We start from the raw sequence: 23,047 nt of genomic DNA on the forward strand, positions 1-23,047 counted from the left end.
TATTTAAGAATGTTGGTGAAAACAAAATGTGTTAATTGGTCTAAGCGAGCTGCTCAGTCATGGATGGCCCTGTGACATTTAAAAGCTTTGAAAATCTCAAGGTCTTCCTCTGCAATGCACAAAAGAAAATCATCAAAAGCAAAGCACACGCCGTAGTATATTTATGTAAAGTTGGGATGAGAAAATGCACTGTTGATAACCCACGTGGAACAAACACGGAAACGGTGTTAAATGGAAGTACACCGGGTCGTTACGGAAGAAGCTGCATCTCTGGGATCCATTGCTTCTGTCTGTTCGCTCTGATATCAGCTGCTTTTGGCCCGTCCGTGTTGGCAAAGGGGTGCATTTCGCTGAGCAAATTTAAGTTCGCAGACGCATCTCGTCTCTGTGACAAATTTGAAACCCTCCCAACTTGTTGGATAGGGACATTAAATTTGAGCAGCCGCTCCCTCGATGCACCAACCAGCCTACTCACACAGGAAAAGTTTTCAGGATCAATGACGGCAGGCATGTTGCTCCGTCCTACCCTGGGCGGTCTCTATTCTTGTTTGACAAATGCGTGCAACCAATCACAGGCTACGCATGGATATACAGCTTCCAATGACGCAAGTGTAGGCTTGGCTGAACCACCCACTAGCCGGACAGTCAGCATGAACTCACTTTCTGATTGGCTCTCTGTTTTTCAAGTAGCTCCAAACAGGAAGAAAACCCGGGGAGATGGTATTCGTGTGTTATTGACTGGGAGATGGTGTTATTTACACTCACGGCAAATACTGTTCGGGTTCGGAAAAGCTGTCGGTACAAAAACCCAACAAAGGATTCTGAATGTTCAATGCAAGAAGTTCTCTGGGTTGTTTTAATGTTCTTGTGAATGACCATGGAGTCCCAGGACCTGCTGACTGACACCACAAGATTAGCCTCTTACAACATACTCCTGCAGGTAAGTTGGTTCAGCTTCTTTGCTGCAACTTGGCATCCTTTAATTGTCTGCAGTAAGCATGCCTGCCGCCTAAAAGATAGTGCTTGTACCGAGATCAAATTACACAACGAGCTACAGCAGGCAAATTAGAACCCCGAAAATAGACTGCCCCATGATATTATTCTGCTTTAGGTAAGTAGCCGTTTACAGCATATTGATGCAAATAAGCAAGACTTACGTGACATACATCTTCAGAAGTGTTGAAATTCATTAAAGTTAAAGCATCGTTGCAGATGGTCCAACCTACCTTATAAAAGCCTAGTATAAACAGGCCTTTAAGTGGAAAGTGGGGTCTCTTAAGTGGGTGGCCTATGTACTTTATCGCGTGGCCCAAACGAAATTTCTGTGATTCCCATAGAGTGCTACTCAACAGGTTTTTTCATGTCTCTCTGAGCTTACTGTTACTGCATTCAGATATATAACACAATAACGCTCCTAAACCCAGTCAGGGCGGATTGTTGGCTTTGTCAATGATCGTTGGCTGTTTAAGATAAATGAGACACAATGATTTAGTTGTAAATAAATAATACTGAAAATTTTTCAATTCTGAAATTGTGAGACTTTGATTTTAACCTTATTGATGCCTGTAGAAAGGGTAGTAGTCTTCAAAGTGTGTCCGTCACTTCCCTTAGGTTGACGCTATCAGACACGTACACCGTTTTTCTCTCCACATCTCCTCTATCTGGGTATTGTATCTTCATATCGTTCACCTCATCTCTTTTCTCTTCAGCACCTTCCTTTCATTCTGCCCTGCATGCACTTCCTAACATCCTCTTCACTTCAATTCCCCAAAACATGGAACACATCCACTCACCAGTAAGCACTTAATTTTTTTATCTTTCTTCATGTCTATATTTTGACAACTATGTACCTCCTCATACATTGGCACAGAATCACAGTTGCAGCCTGATTATGTGACATTGTTCTGTGCACACTGCAGAGCACTCTAGGATTGGATGGCGTATTTTGAACACCTCCCTGATCCACTGACATGCACTGTGAGAAACTCACACTGGCTTTAGCCTCAACTCCAGAGCTCTCTATCTTGGCCTGTTATAAACACCTGGAGGTAACTCAGTTGAAAGTATGTACTATGGAAGAATAATGGGTTACACATACAAAAATGCCACAAAATCCTGAAAATAGCTGACACTGTTGGGGAATGCATGATGAATATATTGTGAAATATAAACAGGAAGTAAATTGCTGACCTGGATTACTTTTACTTTTTTTTAAATTATTTGTTCTGAAATCCATCTGTGTTTTTGTCAGTAGAGTTAAAGACATGAACATAGGAGACGATATGGACCTTTTCAATGTCAGTTGGTAATTACTGCAGTATCTCGGACCAGAAGGGATTTGGCTCTCTTAACTCACTCATGTATGTGGTGATTGCAGTTCATCAGTATCTTTCTTTGATGTAATGTTTTTGAGCCTCCACAGTCTCTGATTTTGCTAAACACACCAGTGGCAAGGTTGCTCCACTTCATCTGGAAATGTTTGACCATTTTTTTTAACAATGTTGGCTCATGAATGAACGATTGAAAACTGTACATGCTCATTGTAAAGACTGAATAATTGAAGCTGCAAGTACATTACATACTTGTCAATTATTTTTATGGCGACAGAAGGCTCCCTACCCTATATATTATTCCCAAAGGGATAGCCAAATGTAAACAATATGTTACTTTTGAAAGTGGTAACATTTAAATCCAACACAGCATTAAAAGCCTGGTCGTCTCTGTGTGACAAACTATGTGGCACAATAATGACCATATTGTTGTCAGCATGTTTTTAATAGTTGGGCATAATGTCTTTCACAAATGGGTCTGTTCTATTCTACTGTGTGGTCTTACCACTGCTATAGCTGGACTTGCCGGATAAATTATTTTATAGTCGGAGAGCTTATGTGATTTAATGACTGAAAGTTTCTTTGGCAGCATTGGGTTCTAAGGAACAACTGCTGGTGTCTTGTTTTGCATATTTATTACACATTACCATTCACTAGCACAGTTGGGCATATTTTTGGTAGCTTGTTGACCAAATTCTGATGTACACTCATAGACTCGTTCACTGCTCTGGGTATGTATGTTCAGTGGCAATGCTCTGTCAGGAAGGGATTAGGCCAAACTCTTCCCGAAAATGAGAGATAACACTTTCTATCACAAATATCTGTCAAGAAAGTATGTTCATTGACTGACTGACTGACTGGTTTGGGTAATGTTTTGTTTTCCATTCATTGTTGTCCAGCTTTCTTATGCTTTTTGTTTTGCAGGTTTTGTTTCGAGTGCTTACTTTCGGCTTAAATGCATTTACTCTTCGCTTTGTTTCGAAAGAAATTATCGGGCTTGTTAACGTAAGGTAAGGAAAATGACAGTACACATGACAGATCTACTTTAAACGTGCACCAGCAAATGCAGCACATTATACTGTTTGGAACCTTGCTGAGTATTTATGGGTATATGATTTGCATATCTTTCATTATTCACTTTGTCACAATGTACCTGAAGACAGTGGATAACCTGTTACCTTGGATTAGTAAATTGAAGTTGCTTTAAAAAGTGTGATTTACATACAAGGGCCACTCATGTAGGTGCCTGTCACACCCTCAGCTGTGGATCTCTAACAGGCACCACTAGGTTGTAGGTATACAGATTTTTAGCACCATGATGTTGGTCAGAAGAGCTCTTTCTGCATTTGGTAGAGAAATTGAGAGAAGTTTGATAGCTAGCTGAAAGGGGAGGGTGTCAGTTGAGTGGGAAAATTGGAATGGCTCACACTTTTGATATCGAAAACAATAGGAGGAATTGTATAATATATATACCTTGCTGAGGTCAGAAAAATATCTAAATGTGGCTCTGTTAACATGTGCTTGTGATGATTACCTGGGTTTTGTGTCATTTGGATTTGGAGGCTCGAGAACAATAACAGGATTTCAGCAGACTATAGTCACATTATTGACCGAATTAAATCAAATACTCATAATTTCAAACTGAAAGCTTACTTGTCTCGGTATTCAAACCTTAATGAGAGAGGATTAGATTTAGTTGTTTTCTAAGCAACTTTTTTAATTTGGAAATCTTACCCAAACACAAAGAATAAAAAGTCATGCATTTTTTTATTTACCATTCTATTTCCCTCTTTTTATTCCGAGACACGGTTCCCTGTGGGCCCAAATTAACATTTGCAGCCTTGACCTTTCTCGTTCCACGTCCCACATATATTTCTACGTATAAATGGGGAACTGTTGTATGCTCAAATAACCATGAGGCGCGGCCCGGAGAAGTTGCTTAGGAAGGGGATTTATATCCGGAAACTCAGGTTACCGCCAGTGTGACAGGGATTTTTGCCCTGACTTTGGATCAGTGTCTGCTTTCTCATGGCCACTCAATACGAGAATTTTGTTTTTCTATCTTATAATCTTATGTACTGCTTTGTAAACAAGGTAGAACGTGCGCTTCAATTACCAAATGTAGGTTACATTTTGAAAGAAACTGCATATTCTGTCACTAGCATAAACCTTTTTTGATAGGTACATTGGCATCCTCTTATTCAAGTCTTCATCCAATCTTCTGCTAAAATAGTCACACTCCTCTGACCATAGTTACCAGTAATCAGCATAATGAGTGACACAGCAGTGGTCTGATACACAACCTTTACGTTAATGCTCTCAGCCCTTCAATCCTCCAGCCCCTCATCCTCAAATGGTAGCAACAAGGAGGGAACATTTCCAGATTAGAGTGCTCAGAGTGGGGAGGGTTTAAATTTTAGTTTTGTTAGAGTGGAATTTGCTAATTAAAGGCACCATTGAGCAGGACTTGTATGGCGGAGCTGTTCTTGAAAAAAGCCTCAGTAGGTAAATTTACACAGATGTTCGCACACCTCACAAATTCTGCCTGTCTTGCTCTAGGAAGGATGCACTTTGAAAAAAAGCGAAGAATACAGGTTGTTGCAATGTACAGAAGTGAAATCTTAGGTCCAGCTTGTGTTTGAAAGATCAGACCTTACAGAAAAATAATTTTACAGTCCTTTGGTAGGCATTTCTTTGAATATTGATGCAAACCTGCTTGTAGAACCATTACCAGGCTTCTTATTCTAGCCTCAGGATCTCGTTGATGTGTCCTTATCAAATGATTTTTAAGCATCTACGTTTTTGTATGACCTGTGGTAAATGGAACAATACATTGAAATATTAAATAAGTGCTAAACCGATTTGATGAGAAGTGTAAACATTTCTAGGTTCAACTTCAGCTATGCACCTCACTTAAGTCTTGTATAAAACCTAAAGTGTACAACATAAGAAAAAAATAGAGTTTCAGACCTTGAATAACTATAGCACAAAGCTTGAACCCAATGTCATGCAATTGGGTGTCATCGTGTCACAAGGTGCAAAAATGAGCAATGCAGTTTGGTGCCGGATCGGAATGAAGAAGTAACGTCAACAAAGAAAATTATATTTAACAAAGACCCGTAGCTGGCTGGTGTTAGAAATGAGGGTCTCTAGTTGGCAGATTGTTAACCTGTAAAGGTAGGGACCCTTCTTCATAGTCAGGATAAGGGAGTTACATTCCTAAAAAAAACCCTGCTCACCCTCTTGGTAGCTTGGCACGAACAGTCCGGCTTATCTCAGAGGCCATGTGTAAAGCATTTGCATATACAGTAATAAAGTGAGAACACTACAAAAGGACACCACACCAGTTTAGAAAAATATACAATATTTATCAGCGTAAAGCAAGACCAAAACGAAAATGATCTATCATACAATTATCAAAATATGCACTTTGCAAGGATAACCTTAAAAATGCAGTCCCTTGAAGTCTGTAGCTCTGTCCGGTGCTACAGCAGTGCTGAAGACAACCAAATCCAAAAGTGTCAGTCAACCTCATCGTTGCGGACCGGCGTTGGTGTTGGAGGACTTTCTAAATAGTGCCTTTTGTTCCGGCTGATTGATGCAGTATGGACTGCCGGAAGGCAGACCAGGCCTATTCAGATGCCAAGAAATCTCCTCCCACTACCCTAAATGCAGCCCAGGTCTATTCAGCCCAGCTCTGACTCATCCAGAAAAGGCAGGACGCACCTCGACTCTCCCTGCCCCCCAGTGGCTTTCTACAGTGTATGCGCATCCCCAGCCCCTGTCACTCCAAAGCCAGACAGTCAATACACAACCCAGCAGAGGCATACAGGATGACTAAGCAAGAAAATACCTACTTTCTAAAAGTGGTATTTTCAAACACATAATTTAAAAAATATATTTACTAAAAGATGTGTGATTAAATTCTAAGTCCAGGCATACTAAACCCCATTCTCCTAATGAGAAGTTATACTTGTAAGATGCTAAAAAGTATCTCCCATTCAATCCTATCCTATCCAATAGTGAAAAACTAAATACACTGTATTTCACTATCAGGACATGTCACACACTAGTACATATCCTACCTTTCACCTACACTGCACCCTGCCGAGAGGGGTACCTTTGGCCTACTTGAGGTGTGCCTTATATTTAAGAAAATTGAAGGTTTGGGGGATGGCTAGCGGCTGTACTTGCCAGGCTGACATGGCAGTCACAACTGTGCACCAACTTCAGTGGCAGGTCTGAGAACCCTTTGAAGTTGCTGCTTGTGTGGGTGGCACAACCAGTGTTGCAGTCCCACTAGCAGCATTTGATTTACAGACCCTGGGCACACACAGTGCTCTATACTAGGGACTTAGCAATAAACCAAATAAGCCAAACATGTAAACACCAATCTATAAACATAATTTACCATAAGAGCACTTGCACTTTAAAACTGATCAGCAGTGAGAAAGTGCGCAGAGACATTAAACCAGCAAAAACAGAGATAAAACCCAGATGTCAGAAAGCAAAAAGACGGGGGAAATACACCAAAAGATGCCAGGTCTAACAGCTTGTATAAAATGTTGTAGAAGAAACAGAATGGGCTAATCCATTAGCAATCCTTTTAATAGAAAACTATAACAAATCGGTCTGATATCATTGTAATCACACCTGTATGCATATTCCAAACAAGTAGTGGTAGACAGTTTTGTATCTGGTAGTCGTACCTGCTGGTACAGTTTCACCACATATACACTCTTTTTCAAGTGGTAGTCATTTGTTTCAGCTGTCTATTGCTATAAAACAAAATGATATGCCAAGAGACAACAAACAAATATTGTTACTATCCAGGGTATGGGCCTTATATTTTGCCTTGCTTCTTTAAGTGTTTGACTTTGCACTGTATTGTATATGTACACAATGTTGACTCCAACTATGATTTCAAGAAAACAACGCAGTCAGTCTAGATGGTGGAACGGGATATGACAGAATAAGGTGGCCCTTTTTGTAAAATACACTCCTAATGTTTTCATTTACTAAAGAATTTGTATCACTTGCCACTAGATTGTATATGGCAGCAAATGAAAAAATAAATATTTATCAAAGGAATTATAGCCACAGCATTTTTATATTGTGTGCGTGTGTATGTATATATATGTGTGTGTGTGTGTGTGTGTGTGTGTGTGTGTGTGTGTATATATATATATATATATATATGTGTATATATATATATATATATATATCCAACAACACGGGAACCCATATGAGGTGAAGCCACACGAAGTAAAAGTGATGCTCTCTTTATTGAGTTGACAGCCTGCCAGCAGTAAACGTCCTAGAACAGCGTACAACAATTACACGCCAGACGCGTTTCAGGTAATGTCCTTTCTTCAGTGGCGTTGAGTTGAGTACAGACTGAAAGCGCTGCTGCGAGTGCACACTTTAAGTTCAAACACCTGCCTTTGTGGGCGTTGCCATCTCCCTAGCTTTCTGGGTGTTGTAGTGCACTCGAAGTAATCCCATGTGGGTGCATTGCTTGGAGTCTTTTGATAAAACAAAGTGATTCTTGCCTTCTCTCCAAGTCGACTCCTGCCCGCTTAATGGACTGTCCTAACAGAGCTGGATGCACTGACTCCTTCCCTGTCAAGGAGTCAATTCAACTTTGTTCAAAACCGCAGCAACACCAACGTGGTGCCGCTGCAGACCCGCCCTTCACGGCGGTGGGCTTCTCCTCGCGACCGGGTTAGGTATATCCAACAACACTGGAACCCATATGAGGTGAAGCCACACGAAGTAAAAGTGATGCTCTCTTTATTGAGTTGACAGCCTGCCAGCAGCAAACGTCCTAGAACAGCGTACAACAATTACACGCCAGACGCGTTTCAGGTAATGTCCTATATATGTTTATTTTGTACAGACGAGAGCCGTTTTCAGGGCTGTCCATTTCTCTCATCCTTGTTAAGTCCAGGGTTAGCCAAAATCTTTTAATGTCAATAAAAGCGTGCACACACACACACCACACACGTTTTTAAAGGGTCTTTTGACCAGCCTTCTTCATCCACTGGTCTGGTGTTGGCTTATTCACATTTTCTTCCACTCACTGCAGGGGCAGTTGGTCAGCCCACTTCAGCCATTGGCTAGCTTCACTCTGAATGATCACATTCTGCTCTATAACAAAACGCACACCCACGCTTAAATTAGTTTCCTTACTACCTGACACTACTATCACAACCAGTAATTTTTTTAGTCCAAGAGCATATTCTGCCTTTAAACTTAAGCAGGCAATTAGGCAATCAAGATTTTTATATTGGACTGTTCTCAACCGCTCCCCCAACAATATAATGTTACAAAAGCAGTGGTGAAACAAAACAAGAATTGACAAAGTCTTAAGACTAGTGGCCAAACTCAGACCTATTGACTTTGACAATGCCTGTTAATTAATTATTGATCTATCTTTTGTCTGTGGACCTTTCTTACTCACTGACCTATTTAAATCTAACCTGAATCTCATCATAGTACCACTGCACTAAACTAAACTAAACTGTGCAGTACAAATAGATGCACATGAAAAAAACGCATTGGGGTCGATTCCGATCCGGTAAAATGCGCTCCGAATCGTCGTACGGAGCGGTTTTTCCCCGTACGAATCGTACCCGTAAACGTCCCGTACGTACGACGAAGTACGATCCGTACCAGAAGCCGAACTCCGTACGAGTCGTACAGGACTCCGTACGACTCAAATCTCCGTACGAGTCTCACTCGGAACCCGCTGTACATGACATCACTACTGTTCGCGGCTGGTTTTTACGACCCAGCAAGTACGATTCGTGTCGGGTACGCACCGTACGACCCTTTTCCTACGGGAGCCGAAAACAGTCGTAAACGCAGAGTTCACGCCGAAACAGGTACGGAACGCCCCCCCCCGGGTACGGCACGTACCCCGCATGATCGCAGGGGTACGCGCCGTACCCCTGTGATCATGCGGGGTATGTGCCGTACACCCAGCGTACATGGGGTACGCACCGTACCCCATGTACGGTCGGTGTACGGCACGTACCCCATGTACGCTGGGTGTACGGCGCGTACCCCTGCGATCATGGGGGGTACGCACCGTACGGTGTGTAGGTGATCGTGCGCTTTTCCGTACGAATCGACGTGTACCGTACGAATCGCGACCGGGTCGGACGATCGGAATCGTCCGGTCGTACGGCGTCCGTACGAGTCGTACGGAAACGGCTCCGGATACGAATCGTACGGACAGGGATTTTACCGAATCGGAATCGACCCCATTGTGTCTCTCCACTCTTAACCCCTTCGACGCTCATGACGAGCTCAGCTCGTCATGAGTTACGCCTCTCGTACGCTCATGACGAGCTCAGCTCGTCATGAACCGCGGGTTTTTGAAAACTTCAGCGCACAGCGGGAAAATGCGCCGCAAGCATGGAGTTAAGATCTCTGAATTGGTTTTGATTGGAGAAGCTCTTCCTACTCACGAATGGCACTACCTATAAGCTGTACACTAAGCTATACATCCTAATGTGCACTTCAGAAACTGCAGATGCAAAGAAACATTGGTGCTTGAAATCCTAAAATTCAGCATGCAGAAAGCAAACTCAAACTGTCCTCTTCTGCGCAGCACCCATAATCTTAAATTGCACCCCTCCCACGTAGAACTGAAGGGTTGCCCCTGAATACCTCTCCTTTAAGGTACAAATTATAAAATGTTTATCTGGCCGATGAATACCTCTGACAATCCGACTCTACAGTTACTTTATCAAAATATCGTATTACAAAGATTAAATGAACAAATACCGTTTTCTGCTATGTATGTACTTTCCATTTAGACTAAATTATTATTATTAATATATATGATACCATAGTGATGCATTTTGTTTGAAGTTTGTTCTTTGTCTGCAATTGTAAAGTGCTCTGACATCATGCTAGTGTGGTCCAAGCCATATAAAACCTGACATAAATTAATAGATGGGTCTTAAACTCATATTAAGGAGGAAATAAAAGTTATGAAATTAATGTGTTACCTATGTTCTTTAAAGCACGAGAACAATATATCCACCTAGATTATAGGATGTGGGACTATGCTGCATTTGAGTATGAAAGGCATGTTATTTGTCCCACCTGGATTGGAGCTGGAATAATTAGATTTGATATTTTCTAAAGCGTGGTCTTGGCGCTGGAATAATCAAAGTTTAAACCAATTTAAACCAATGGCATATTTTTTTAATTTAATCTGTTACAGTTAAATACAAGCTGCAAGCCTATAAGTTAAAAAGACTTTCTATTCTGAAACAAATGCTTGAAAACTTTAATGTTGTGTAAGCTTTTAATCCGCCACCACTGTTGATCTGAAATTTTATAAATGGAGAAATTGTCAGCTAATGACGTTTACAAACTGCTGGGAAACTCAATTAAGGATATTTCCTTAGTGTCTATAATACCTGAGATTCAGACATTGAGGTCCGAATAACAGATGCTTTTAAGTTTATTATCAATTCAGCACTACAGTTGACTTTTGGACTAACGTAAATACAATAGATAATACTTCTAAAAAAATAATATATGTGTTGGATTTCAAATTGGGTCTGTGGGCCAGTAGCAGATGTTGGAATGGTAGTCACCATGGCAGTAGAATGATACATGTGTTTTTTGAGGACACAAATGTGGTTCCCTTTTGGAGATAAGTCTTTGAGAGACGCATTAATTTTAAGAATGCTGTAACAATTTCCAACCATATAATTATTCTCTGCTTGTTGAGGGATTGAGAACGCTCAAGAACATTCCATGACACTTCTTCTAGAAAACGTTGAATAAGCTTGAGGGTATGGAAAAGCAACAAACTCCCACTCAGGGATTAATGAATGAGTGGCCTATCTTCGTAAGCATCTCTTGAGAAGCTGTAATGTAAAAACAAAAAGCCACTGGTCATATTTTGAGAGCACATGGCAAGGCTTTCTTGAATAATATGTGAGGGAATTTCACAACCTAAAATGCTCATCTTCAATGAATACAGACATCTAGCTTTTGTGCCGTTTTAAAAACGTTCTATTCCCATTTCTGTGTGCCTACCCTCCTGTGTACTGTCCCTCTTCCCCACATGTAACAGCTGGCAATACAATTCCACATGTTGACTGGGGTTTGTGATACTTTTGAAATATATGATGACTGTGTTTATTACCTTGTGTTTACTACTTTACTATATTTGTCAGTTGCACAGTAGGGTCCTACTCTAGTATAATTGTGATTTTTAATTTTGATGACTCAACTTTTATTTTTTCTGCATGAAATGTAATTTAGGGCTATATGCATCAAGGGGAATTGCGATAACAAACGCTACAATTCGCAGAATTTTAGCATTTGCGATCGCAATTTGGCCTAGTGCTATGTATGAAAGCACAACTGTCTCGCAAATTAAGGAAGCGCAAAATTTGCGATTTCTTATTTTGCAAATGCATTTAAGGAATCGCAAATTGCGATTCCTTAAATGCAATGTAGGAAGCACCCAGGTTGCGTGACTATGGCATAATGAATCGCAAATTACCACCAACTACAGGTTGGTGGTAATTTGTGATTTCTTTCAAAAATGCACATTTTTGCATTTTTCAAATTGGCATGTGGCGTGCACACATGCCCTTAGGGCATGTATATGCGCCACATGTGCACCCATGCTGATTTCAGGGAGGCAACAGAGTGTCCTTTTGACACCATGGCACACTTGAAATTGCATTCTCAATTTGCGATTCTCTAATTGAGAATCGCAAATTGAGAATATCTCACAATTCATTCCTGGCCGCCAAGACCTGGAACTCACTCCCGACCGACCTGCGCCTGACCCAAGATCACCTCTCCTTCAGGAAGAAGCTCAAGACCTGGCTGTTCGAGCAGTAACGGCACCCCCCCCATACCAGCGCCTTGAGACCCTACGGGTGAGTAGTGCGCTCTATAAATGACTTGATTGATTGATTGATTATAGGATTTCAAGCCCATAGGAATGAATGGGGAGGTATTCCTTAATTGCGAAGCGCAATTTGGGATTCACAATTAAGGAATATGTAGGATCCGCAAATATTTGTTGCAAATCCTACATACATAGCGTTTTGCGATTCTCAAAAATTTGCTATTTGAGAATCGCAAAACCTAACATTGATACATATGGCCCTTATTTGTTATAAATAATTAAATAAAAACTGTTCATTCAAAGAAATTGTCAGATCTACCTTGCCTACGATGCTTGCTCTTCTATTTGTGAGAGCTTATCTCAGCAGATCACATTGTCTACGACAGTATACATGGTGTATGTCTTTGGTGAGTTAGACGAGTAGTATTTGGGTTGTTAATATTTTATGTAATACAAATTCTGACACTTTCTTCCAAAGCTGTTTAATGTGCGTCATGAAGGGCAGCACTTAGTTCACATCACTAGTGTATGCAAGTTACACCTGTATTTGTTTTGTCTTTCAGGTTAACATTGCTGTACTCAACCATAGTTTTCTTAGCAAGAGAAGCATTTCGCAGAGCTTGCCTAAGTAACGATAAAAACCAAAACTGGACCCAGACTGTGAATCTGCTGTGGTTGACGTATGTATTTCTTCTTGAATGTCATATTTTCTACTAATGAACCATGTTGTTAAAACACAAATTGTATCAAATAGCAATGTCTGTTCATGCATGAGACTCACTGCTGTATGTTTATCTCTACAATTAGGATGTATCGGAAGCGGTCAGCTGGAATAGATGTTCTTCTGAAAATTCTTCAATTTTCACTTTCTGTTCTAGAGTACCCCTGGGTGTCTTCTGGTCGCTCTTCCTTGGTTGGATCTGGCTTGAAGTACTTGAAGTTCCAGATCCTGATACAATTCCGCATTATGGGATTGGAGTTTTGATGTTCGGCCTGTCTGCAGTAGTAGAACTTCTAGCAGAGCCCTTTTGGGTTTTAGCACAAGCACATTTGTTTGTTAGGCTTAAGGTACGTAAAAGATAAACATATTATGTACCTGCATCCTGAGAGCATTATGTGTCAAGCTAAACAGAAATCTAAGTAGGAGAAAAACATTTACAAAAAGCATAAGTATTTATTCAGTTTTATGCAATTAAAGTCAATATTAGTAACTTCAACACCCCAGACACGATTCCATAATTATAGATAACTGAATTAGCACATCATACCATTAGCAATCTGAATATTTTTCTCCTCAAGAACTTCCCTTTCCCGTTTAGGGCCTGATTCTGATGCGGTTAGGAACATAGGCTCCCATTGAAGTCAATGGGAGTCCAACTAAATCGCATCCAGATGCATCATACTCGGTCTGTCGGACTCTCCCGATCCAAGTCGGTCGGAAACCATTTCCAAACCGATTAGATCGGAAAGATTTCCCAACCGCATCAGAATTTGGCCCTTAGTGTTGGTTCCTTACATTCACAGCTGTTGCCTTGGTGTCAGATCATTTTCCTTCTTCTCAAGCAAGCTCTGGAACTCCTTACCTGCCACCATAAGAAACATCTCTAACCAACTACATTACCAAAAGAAGTTGAATACATGAATTGTTGCCTAATTTTATCATTTACCTATTCAGGATCTCATTTTTTGTGCCAGGATACTAATTTCTGAGTAATTGATGATCTTTCATTGATTCATTCAATACTTTATATAGATCTAAATGGGGCTTTGTCTCGTCGGCGGTTCTTACTATTCAATGTACAATTCTTATTTCTTATTTTACAAAATGTGATTCTTCTGATTAGGTGGTCATCTCTCCAGCCTAGCCAGATTTTTCAGGATGGTTCTAATTTACTTACAATTATTTGTTTTCAGGTCTATTCAAGCTAGTATAAGATGGTTTCAATATAACCTCATCACACAAGTTTCATAACTTTACTGCTTGTAAGAACTTTACAGTAGTAAGAATTTTTGTCTTTGGTTCCTCTCTAAGTATACAATATACACCTTAATTTCTATTATCTATTTGTCTATTTTTGATTATAGTCCAATGCAGTTGTTCTTCTTCAGTGATATGTAAAGGACATGATAGTGTTGCATACATTCATTTTCCTGTCACTGTTCCTTATTTTTGTAAGTTGTATTTAATTCCTACACATTATTAAAGTTGCTGTGTAAGTGCTACCGGTGCCAACAGTGAAGGGCTTATGCTGAGTAGAATAGGTGGACTTTACATTTATTTTGGAACTTCTATTGTTTTCTTCTTTTCTGTGGTTGGGTAGTACTGGTCTTGGTGATGGACATTCTGAAAACATTCTGTCACCTCTGCATATTTTTTACCTGCTTGTGCTACCAACTTAAATTATGAGTAACAAACTGTGTGTCAAGGATGTACGTGATGGGAAGTAGAAACAGCAGAGGCGTTATGAATACCCTTTAAAGTAGAGAAAAAGATACGATGTGAAAAATCCCCTCCTGTGCAAGGGGTGAGTAGTTATAAGGATGGAGGACTGCGGTTAAAATATTTAGTGGTGCAAAAACCTAATTACTAGCCATAGACATTTATTAAGCTTTGTCCTAGCCGGTATCTGTAGCTACTCTTATTCCCAACACTATCCTTCTTTATCTTACAGCATATGTTTTCTGCTCTTTTATAGGTGGTATACCTTCATAGCTCATACCACCTGATGTGCAATCCTTCTCACGTACCTTCTTCTTATAACATCACTTCTATCTTCCATTACTTTAACTGTAATCCGTATCTCAAGTCGCCCATTATTGTAACATTATTGCCATCCTGTAAAGCCCTAAACATTACATCAATCTTAACACTCTTATTCCATCCCTAAGCATTATACTTTCCTTCACACCATCTCATACTCTACTTCTTATTTTCGCCCCTCAAGTTAACCAAAATGTAACAATTCATGACTTGCGCCTCATCTCCATCTTTACTAGTTATTAAGGGGTCACCTTAGGACTAAAAATCAACATATACATGTAATGGCAAAAAACGTGAACCACCTCACTCACGCTTGACGATATCCTTTATTTTAAGAACTAAGACAGCCTGGTAATTGCTGTCTTGTAGTGTAGTTCCTATCTTCCCAATAGGCTCTGCGCATTGGAATAATACCTACAGCAGTAAAGGCCTAGACCAGACGTTAACTAGGTCTACTACTGTCGATACTAGACTTAAGTTTTGGGTTTGCCAGCGTAGCTCAGAGTTCGCTAGAAACTTTCTCGAATGTTCAAGGAGGAATTAACTTCCCTGATTAGACAAGAAGGGATTTAGTTTCTGACAACCATAGAACATGACAACTTTGCTCTCCCCTAATCAAGAGTCAATCTCGAGAGTCGTGTGAACAAAAGGCAAATTATTTTACTCAGTCAGTACGTGCATTCTTAGTCTCATCAGAATGTAGAGAAAAGGAAGAGACGGGCGTGTTCAATAAAAAGGTGTTATTTATTGATCAGTCTCTTTTCTCGTACAAGAGAAATGGATCGATATTATTGCAATACTTATAGTTAAGTAAAGTGCATACATTAAAAGCAATAGTATAAAGTAATACTGTAAAAACATTGATATGGTTTCTAAGCCATATGATGTTTAAAATGAATAAGATATATTTACATACACATATACATTTGACTAAACGTACTCAACTGGTGTTTCTAAATACGCCTACCCCGTGTACCTGACCTAAGTCTAATGCGTGGGCGGGAATAGAAAGTTACAGTTTAAGTTAAGTTTGTTTTTGCCAAGTGAATAACTAAGAATTCTCTGAGAGGGGTTATTCAGTTCTGTACCTGGAAGTTAGGATGAATGAGGAATGGTATCTCTCTCTCTGGTCTCGATATTCCAGGCGGCCTGCGAGGGCTGCCCAGAAACGCCGGTGCTGGATTCTCGGCAGGAGAAAGCAGCGCGTCTCTCAGCGCGTCAGAAAGGCGGGGCTGCTGCCAGCGGGGTCTGCTCTGCTCTCGGCTTCGGCAAGGATGGCTGCTCCGTCTCGTCACCACGCGTGTGTTTGCATATGGCAAGATCGGTAATATTTATACCTTTAAGGTGCCGAGATTGACGTAAGGATGGACATAGATACGTCAATAAAGATGTCATACGACTTGCTCGTTAGTACATTCTTTACTAAAGTTCTCTGTGAAATCAAAACAATGGCCGCAGGGTTTTGCCCAGGTTGTCATAGGTTTGATTTGTTATGAGAACTCCGTATGCCTTATCAGGGGCTGGAGGAATATCGCTTGTCTAATTAGATCGCAAGCGTTATGACCTAATCAGATAACACGTTCCTGTGCCGTAGTGTGACTGCGTCAGATAACGGTATCTGCATCATGGGGGTTTTCTGCCTCATGGGCTGACTGCTAGTTAACTTGTTGGTTTGTTTAACTAGAATAGGGTCAGGAATAGGGGGATCGATTCAGAACCGATAGGAATACATGACACCCACTCCACGCTAACTATGGACATATTTACTAATCTAGGCATAGTATAACATAGTACAACATACTATAGAGTAGTGTGTATACCTTACCACCCCAAAATACATAAATGCATTTTGAAATTTTCAAATATACTGAAAAAAATTTGCAGACATATATATATGGTATGCACTCAAGCTGTAGAAAAATGCCAAAGTAATTGCATTTGTATACATTATTGCTTATTTGGTATATGAGAATTACACATGAAATGGTTTCTGACAGAAAAAAGTTTCGAGACCATTCCATCACAGAATAAAATATCTTTATGAACATGCTAGCGGGCAGCTAATGTCTATAAGCTATCTAAAATTTAGAAACCTTAGTTCTCTAAGAATAGTTCTTACTTTAAGCAGAAGATAGTGTCCCGAAAAATATGCAAAAATATTTGGGGCTGCTGGAAAAACTGCTGTCCGTGAACTGGAGCGAAAATGTTCATGTGACTTTATTTTTAAAGTTGAAGGCCGAATTCAGGGAACGCCGTGTGCGAGCTTGCTCAAAAAGTCTCTATTTCTGTTCGGGTGAGAACATCATATCATTTAGGCTTTCGAAAAAACTGTCAACAGCTTCCTGGGAAAGTTCCACTAACTCGGAAATAGGTGTAATCATGCATTCATGCGCATGATTGTCTCCATTGACATTCTGATTTGCATTACTGACAGAAGGTCGTACCTGTTCGATGCTGCTTTCATCTTGAACTTCACTACCCATCAATCGTAGTGGTGAAGCTTCCACGAATGCCGTCATCAGGATTGGTAGCCTTTGAGGGCAGCACAAAGCATGAACCTTAATCGGGCTCAACAATGTTTCTGCATCCATCGGCGCATCTGATTGTAGCGTCAGACAGGTGTCTAACACGCATTCTTCTCCGCATAGCAGACACCTCAATACAGGTAAAACACATCTTTGCCACATTGGTCGAAATGATAGAAACCAAGTCATGTTCAGGTCTCTAAGCCGGGAGAGTCCCAGGATTTTTGATATCCGGTCCCGGTATCCAATGGCTAGGATTGTTTCTTCCCTTGTCGCAAGAGTTTTGTCTGTGACATGGGTTGCCATAACGAAAAATAAGGACTAAGAATAGGATTCCTGCAATTAGTCCCAGGATCAGGGGAAGTCCGCCAAAAATCGAATGGACGAAATCTGGAAAAATACCCAGTATGGCTTTGAATGGTGTTAATGCCATCGAAAATACTGTCTTAAATACCTTTGAGACCCCATTGGTATCAGAAATATTTAAGATTTCACTTAGGATTTCCGCGAAATGTACGGGGGAATTAGTTGATAATAATGTATGTATCTCTGCAGTCGTCCTTGCGACTTGTAGATCATACGTTTCTTTTGATGACGAGAGCCTGGTAGGCGTCTGAAGAAGGATTGTTTTCATTCTGCTTAAAGTATCTATTCGAATAGAAGTAATTTTCAAATCGGGCCATGCCCTTGCCTCCTTGTCTGGGAAGGAGCTGGGGAACAATGAGCGTCCACAGCACTTGACCTTCGCAGTCGTAGTAACTAGATAAGGAGTCCTGGGCATAAGACTACAACATCTGCGGTCTACAATAAGAATGTAACTCCCATTATAGAGTCTTTGAAAGAATGGTTCTATTTCAGTTGCAGGTGCGCCTTGCTGGTGACATGAAAGGTTGTATGAATTCCCTTCACAGGCTCCATGCAAACTAATTCCGTTACACAGAAGCGTGCCGCTTAGTGACATCGCACAGTTGTTGCCACTAAGAAACACTTTCTGGCCTTTATTACTGACACATGCATGTGAATAGGGCAGGTTCCATGTTGTTTTAAGGTACCCCTTTCCCAATTTCTCGTACATGCCAGCCTGTATATATTTTTGGCAGTATTGAAACCTGAAGGTTGAGATTGGAATATTTATGATTCCGTGTATTATCCATTCACTGACAGGTCGTTCTGACATTGTCATTGGTAATCTTTCTAGTTTTTCAATGCTCAAGATTGTATAATCAGCACCCTTTTGCGCCATACCGATTTGTCTATCAGTAAGGTTAAAGATTTGGAATAGTGTCGTTGTGTTGATTAAACGCCAAGGCACATAGCCTGAACGCAGATTTTGTAACGTCCAGCCAAGCTGTACAATAGAACGCAATTGTGACTGACCATGTTGTAATAACAGTAAGTCTTGCGATAATATATCGATTGCTGAAGACACAATGCTGTCCAATGAAAAAATTCTGGAGGACAGAGTCATTAACCCATTGTCCACTACAGAAAGTGATTTTTCCAAATTGATACGGTCAATTTCCCGTATTCTTTCTGCTGTTTCAATTTGATTAACCTTCCAGGCCTCATTGTATGCTGCATATACAGAGGCTGCTATGAAACGCTTTTGACGCTGTTTGCGTGGTCCCAGAGTGAAATCACGCAAGTCAGCACCATCAGTAAGTAAAGTTAGGTGTTGCTTAATTTCAGGCAGTGTGGAAGTTTGTAGCCATTGAAGGCATAATTTGCCCACACTGTAGATGGTAATTATCCCTGGGTGATGTCTTTGGGGATATCTAGGGTCTGGCCTGGTCATTTTGAAACCCTGTGTTTTGTTCAGGAATCTGTCTTGACAGCTATTAGTATCTGTGGGCCAGATCAACCACTGTTTCCAATCAGGATGTGTTCTGTTTTGGTTTAATAAATGGTTTACGTCTATCTCTTCATCTTTAGAAGTGTTGCTAAACATTGTTGGCTTTGGAATAGACGGGTTATTTAAATCTTTGATTTTGGCTAGGCCAAGACAGGTGGTTTGTTGAACAGTGTCATTTAAAAATATCATTTGTTCTGGGATCATGCAGGCTCTAAACAAAGCTTCTATACCCTGTACTTGCCAATCTTTTGTACCCCAAACACTTTTCAATTCAACATTTTTGTCCCAATAATCAAATCCAAAAGTATTCATTTGTTCAAAAAATGAGTCCGAATATAACAATTTTGTGTTGGTTATCATGGTCTTGGTTCCTGTCTTGTTTGACAATTTAAAATAAAATGTTTCAGCATTACTTGTGTTAAAACCTGAAAAATATGAATATTTGTCGTAAACGGTTCTTGAGCTCCCTTTTGGAGGTGTTGCACAATGTTCCCATTGATTATAATTTAAAACATTTCTAGGTTGTGCAGACCTATGTAAAAAGTGATTACCATAGTGGTTATAGCAATACATACTGTCATAATTTGTAGAACCCTGCAAATAATCATGTTTGGTAAATTTAGCAGACATTACTAAGTCAGACATCATATTATTAATGCTTTCGAAGTCCCAATCATCAGCAAATGAGTTTGGTTTTGCAAAGTCACTCAATGAGATCTTAATTTGGTGTGGATATTTCAGGATCTCGACCGGACCATAAATTTCATAGTCAGTGTTGTCCCAGGCTACCCCACCAGGTATCGGATTGGCTGTGAAGTTGGCTGAAGAAAGTTCTCTTTTCTCGACGTGTGAAGATGTGTGTGGTTTGAGGACCAAGTTGATGTTCTGACTTGCTGTGTCCATTTTAGCATATTTTCCCTCAATGAAGCGTCCCAAAGTAAGTACCATGATGAGCCAAAGTATGAGGATAAATGCACCAAAACCCACCCAAAATTCAATCCATGGGGAAATCAGATATGTTTCTTTCAGTTGTTTCAAAAGTTCCTTAGTTTTGTCTTTAAAGGATTTTGATGATGGCTGTGTCTTTGATTCACTGAAGCCTTCAGAGGAATCATCGAAGTTTATGAAGTAGCCGGATGCAGTTCTGTCAATTGTTCCAATTGCTTCAGGATTTTTGTTTCTTGCATTTTTACTTGGTACTTCATTATAGATTGGTGTGTCTCTGCTAAATGTTTTTATTTGGGTCTTCAGAGGTCTGAGTTCTATTGCATTGTTGCATAGTCCTTGTTGTTCTTCTGTAGGCGTTTCGAATGTGATGAGCCTCTTCGTTAGGACCTCTGTACTAGTAGCAAACCTTGGTGTTCTGCTACTTATTGGGAGTCCACTTGGCCTACTGTTTGTTATCGGCCACATGTTGTGGTTTTACCAGGTCGATGGATACAACTCGGTTCTCCTTTTTACCAGCAAGTGGCGGTAGTACAACTGATCTTGTCCCGTTGACAGACAAGACAGGAACTGCTTTTCTGTAAGAAGGCCCAAATTCCTTCTTTACCGCGATCTTTTCCCTGACTAGATCCCCGACTTTTGGAATCCAGACAGGTCTTGCTGGGACAGGTGGTGGTTCTTCAGTGGTTGTTGGCTGTTGTTTCAACTTTATGTTGCTCAGGTCTTTTCTTCTTTTGTTTAAGTCCTGCAAAATAGCCAAACGGTCTTTGATATCAAAGGTTTTTTCTTTCACCACTGAAGTCTGACTATCAAGGTCAGAGATCAACATCCTAGTTCCAAATAATAATTCGTACGGACTGAATCCCTTCAGAGAATTTCTTGGCAAGTTATTGAGACTACGTTGGACACTTATTAGATGTTTGACCCACCCAGCTCCCGAACCTAATATCCTTTCTGCTATAGATTGCTTTATGCCTTGGTTTTTTCTTTACACCATCCCGTACCCTCAGGAAGGAAGTGAGAAGATTCCCGCTGGACTGTGCTCATTCGGCCATGTTTCCCCCCAGGCTGGTGGGCTTGAGTGAAAACAATGGTCGAACGTAGCATGCTCTTAGCGTATATGCCATTTAGACTCGCAAATCTTTGTATAACAGTCCGGACGTCAGCCGAGTGCTGGTGATCTACATTATAAGTGGAACTAGCCTGTATATGTTAATCGCAAGCCCTGCTTTTTACTGGTGATATTATCTGCCGTAATACGACGAGGTATCAAACTCTTTCTCTCCCCACTGCGATCTCTATTGCAGTTTGGGCAGCGTTTTACAAACATGGTGTGACGCAGGCTCATGCCTGGCCACCAGTACCGTGATTGTAATTCTTCCAGAGAATCTTTTAATTTAAGGTGTCTGAGACCCTCGCCCATATGTGCGTCTGCGATTAACAAATTTCTCCTGTCCATGTTTGGAATCACTCTATCCCCCACTCCAGGGATTCGAGCAAAAGGGACGGAGTTTGCATCGATTATGTATGTATAATTGAGTGGATAGTTGATCGGTAACGCTGAGCAGTCGCCTTTTGATGACGTTTTCACCGCCAGCACTGTTTCACCGTCAATGTATTTTAATGTACGCTTTTTTCGAACTACGGGAGCCGATTTAGTGGCTGCCGCTGCGGCTGTTTCAGCCAATGAATTCCCTACAACGTGAACGCCATCACGCTGATGACTCAGTGATTGTGTCACGTGAGTCTTTGGTAGTTCTTTTTGTAAAAGAGCTATTTGTTCCCAGAGCAGTTTCTGCTTTATTGGTGCATCTGTGTCATCTTTGTAACCGTTTTGAATCCATGTCTGCAAATCCTTGTTGTATGATTTGACGCAGTAATATGAATCTGACACTATAAGTGTCGGGAATTCGCGATCCGCATTATCTAGCGCCATTTTCAATGCTATTATTTCAGTTTGTTGTTCTGAATTAGTTTCTACTGAGTGTGATTTTGTTAATAGAGGTCTTAGTTTACCTCCGCGCCACACTTCTTTTGTAATCTCACATGTGGGGTTGTATGCCTGTTCTCCCCAAACGGAGGGTTGAGCATTTGTAATCTCACATGTGGGGTTGTATGCCTGTTCTCCCCAAACGGAGGGTTGAGCATGTCCGTCTGTATAGATTACACAGGCGTAATGTCGTAGAGGCAGAATGTCGATTGGCAGAGGGTATGTTTTTTCATATTCTAGATTTTCCATTTCTTCTAGTTCTGGATCAAGGAAGTAGTATACTTTGTCCGTTGTGATTGAATTTACCCATTGTAACCATTCTGGATCCAATGTTGTTGTTGGTAAATTACACGGTGTTGTTAATGCCTCAAAGGCTGATTCAGCTGTTCTGACTGTGATATGTCTACCGTCAGCTATGTCTTTTTCTCTAGCTATTGCGGTTTGAACTGCATGAACAATTTTTTCTTTGTTGCTGAATTTCTGTTCAGCTTCTGTGTACAAGTGTGATTTGAATGCAATTGGTACCTTTTCTCCCTCATTAGAGGTTAGGTATGTGAATCCGCATCTCCCTGGGATGACTCGAATCACAAGATTGCGTGTGTTATCACGTGTTTCTAATTTTGTTTTAATTAGCATGTCTGTTTGTAAGGATCTCAAAATTTCTGTGTGTATTTGAGTCCAACTGGATCTTTTAAAGTCTGGTTTAATTAGATCATAAAGGGGTTTGACCCTTTCTGCGTAATTTGCAA

General features: G+C 40.6%; 1 protein-coding gene across 1 annotated transcript in view; it reads left to right on the forward strand.

Annotated features, from left to right (window-relative positions):
- The first annotated feature begins 629 nt into the window (after positions 1-629).
- The window catches only part of RFT1 (RFT1 glycolipid translocator homolog), a 122,173-nt gene continuing 99,755 nt past the window's right edge, over positions 630-23,047 (forward strand). The window contains exons 1-4 of the mRNA XM_078661639.1: positions 630-940; positions 3,255-3,340; positions 12,789-12,905; positions 13,104-13,293. Of these exons, the coding sequence (XP_078517765.1) occupies positions 872-940; positions 3,255-3,340; positions 12,789-12,905; positions 13,104-13,293 (462 nt within the window). The 5' untranslated portion in view covers positions 630-871. The remainder of the gene's footprint in view (positions 941-3,254; positions 3,341-12,788; positions 12,906-13,103; positions 13,294-23,047) is intronic.

Source organism: Lissotriton helveticus, chromosome 9 (genome assembly GCF_964261635.1).
Source record: "Lissotriton helveticus chromosome 9, aLisHel1.1, whole genome shotgun sequence".
Classification (NCBI taxonomy): domain Eukaryota; kingdom Metazoa; phylum Chordata; class Amphibia; order Caudata; family Salamandridae; genus Lissotriton; species Lissotriton helveticus.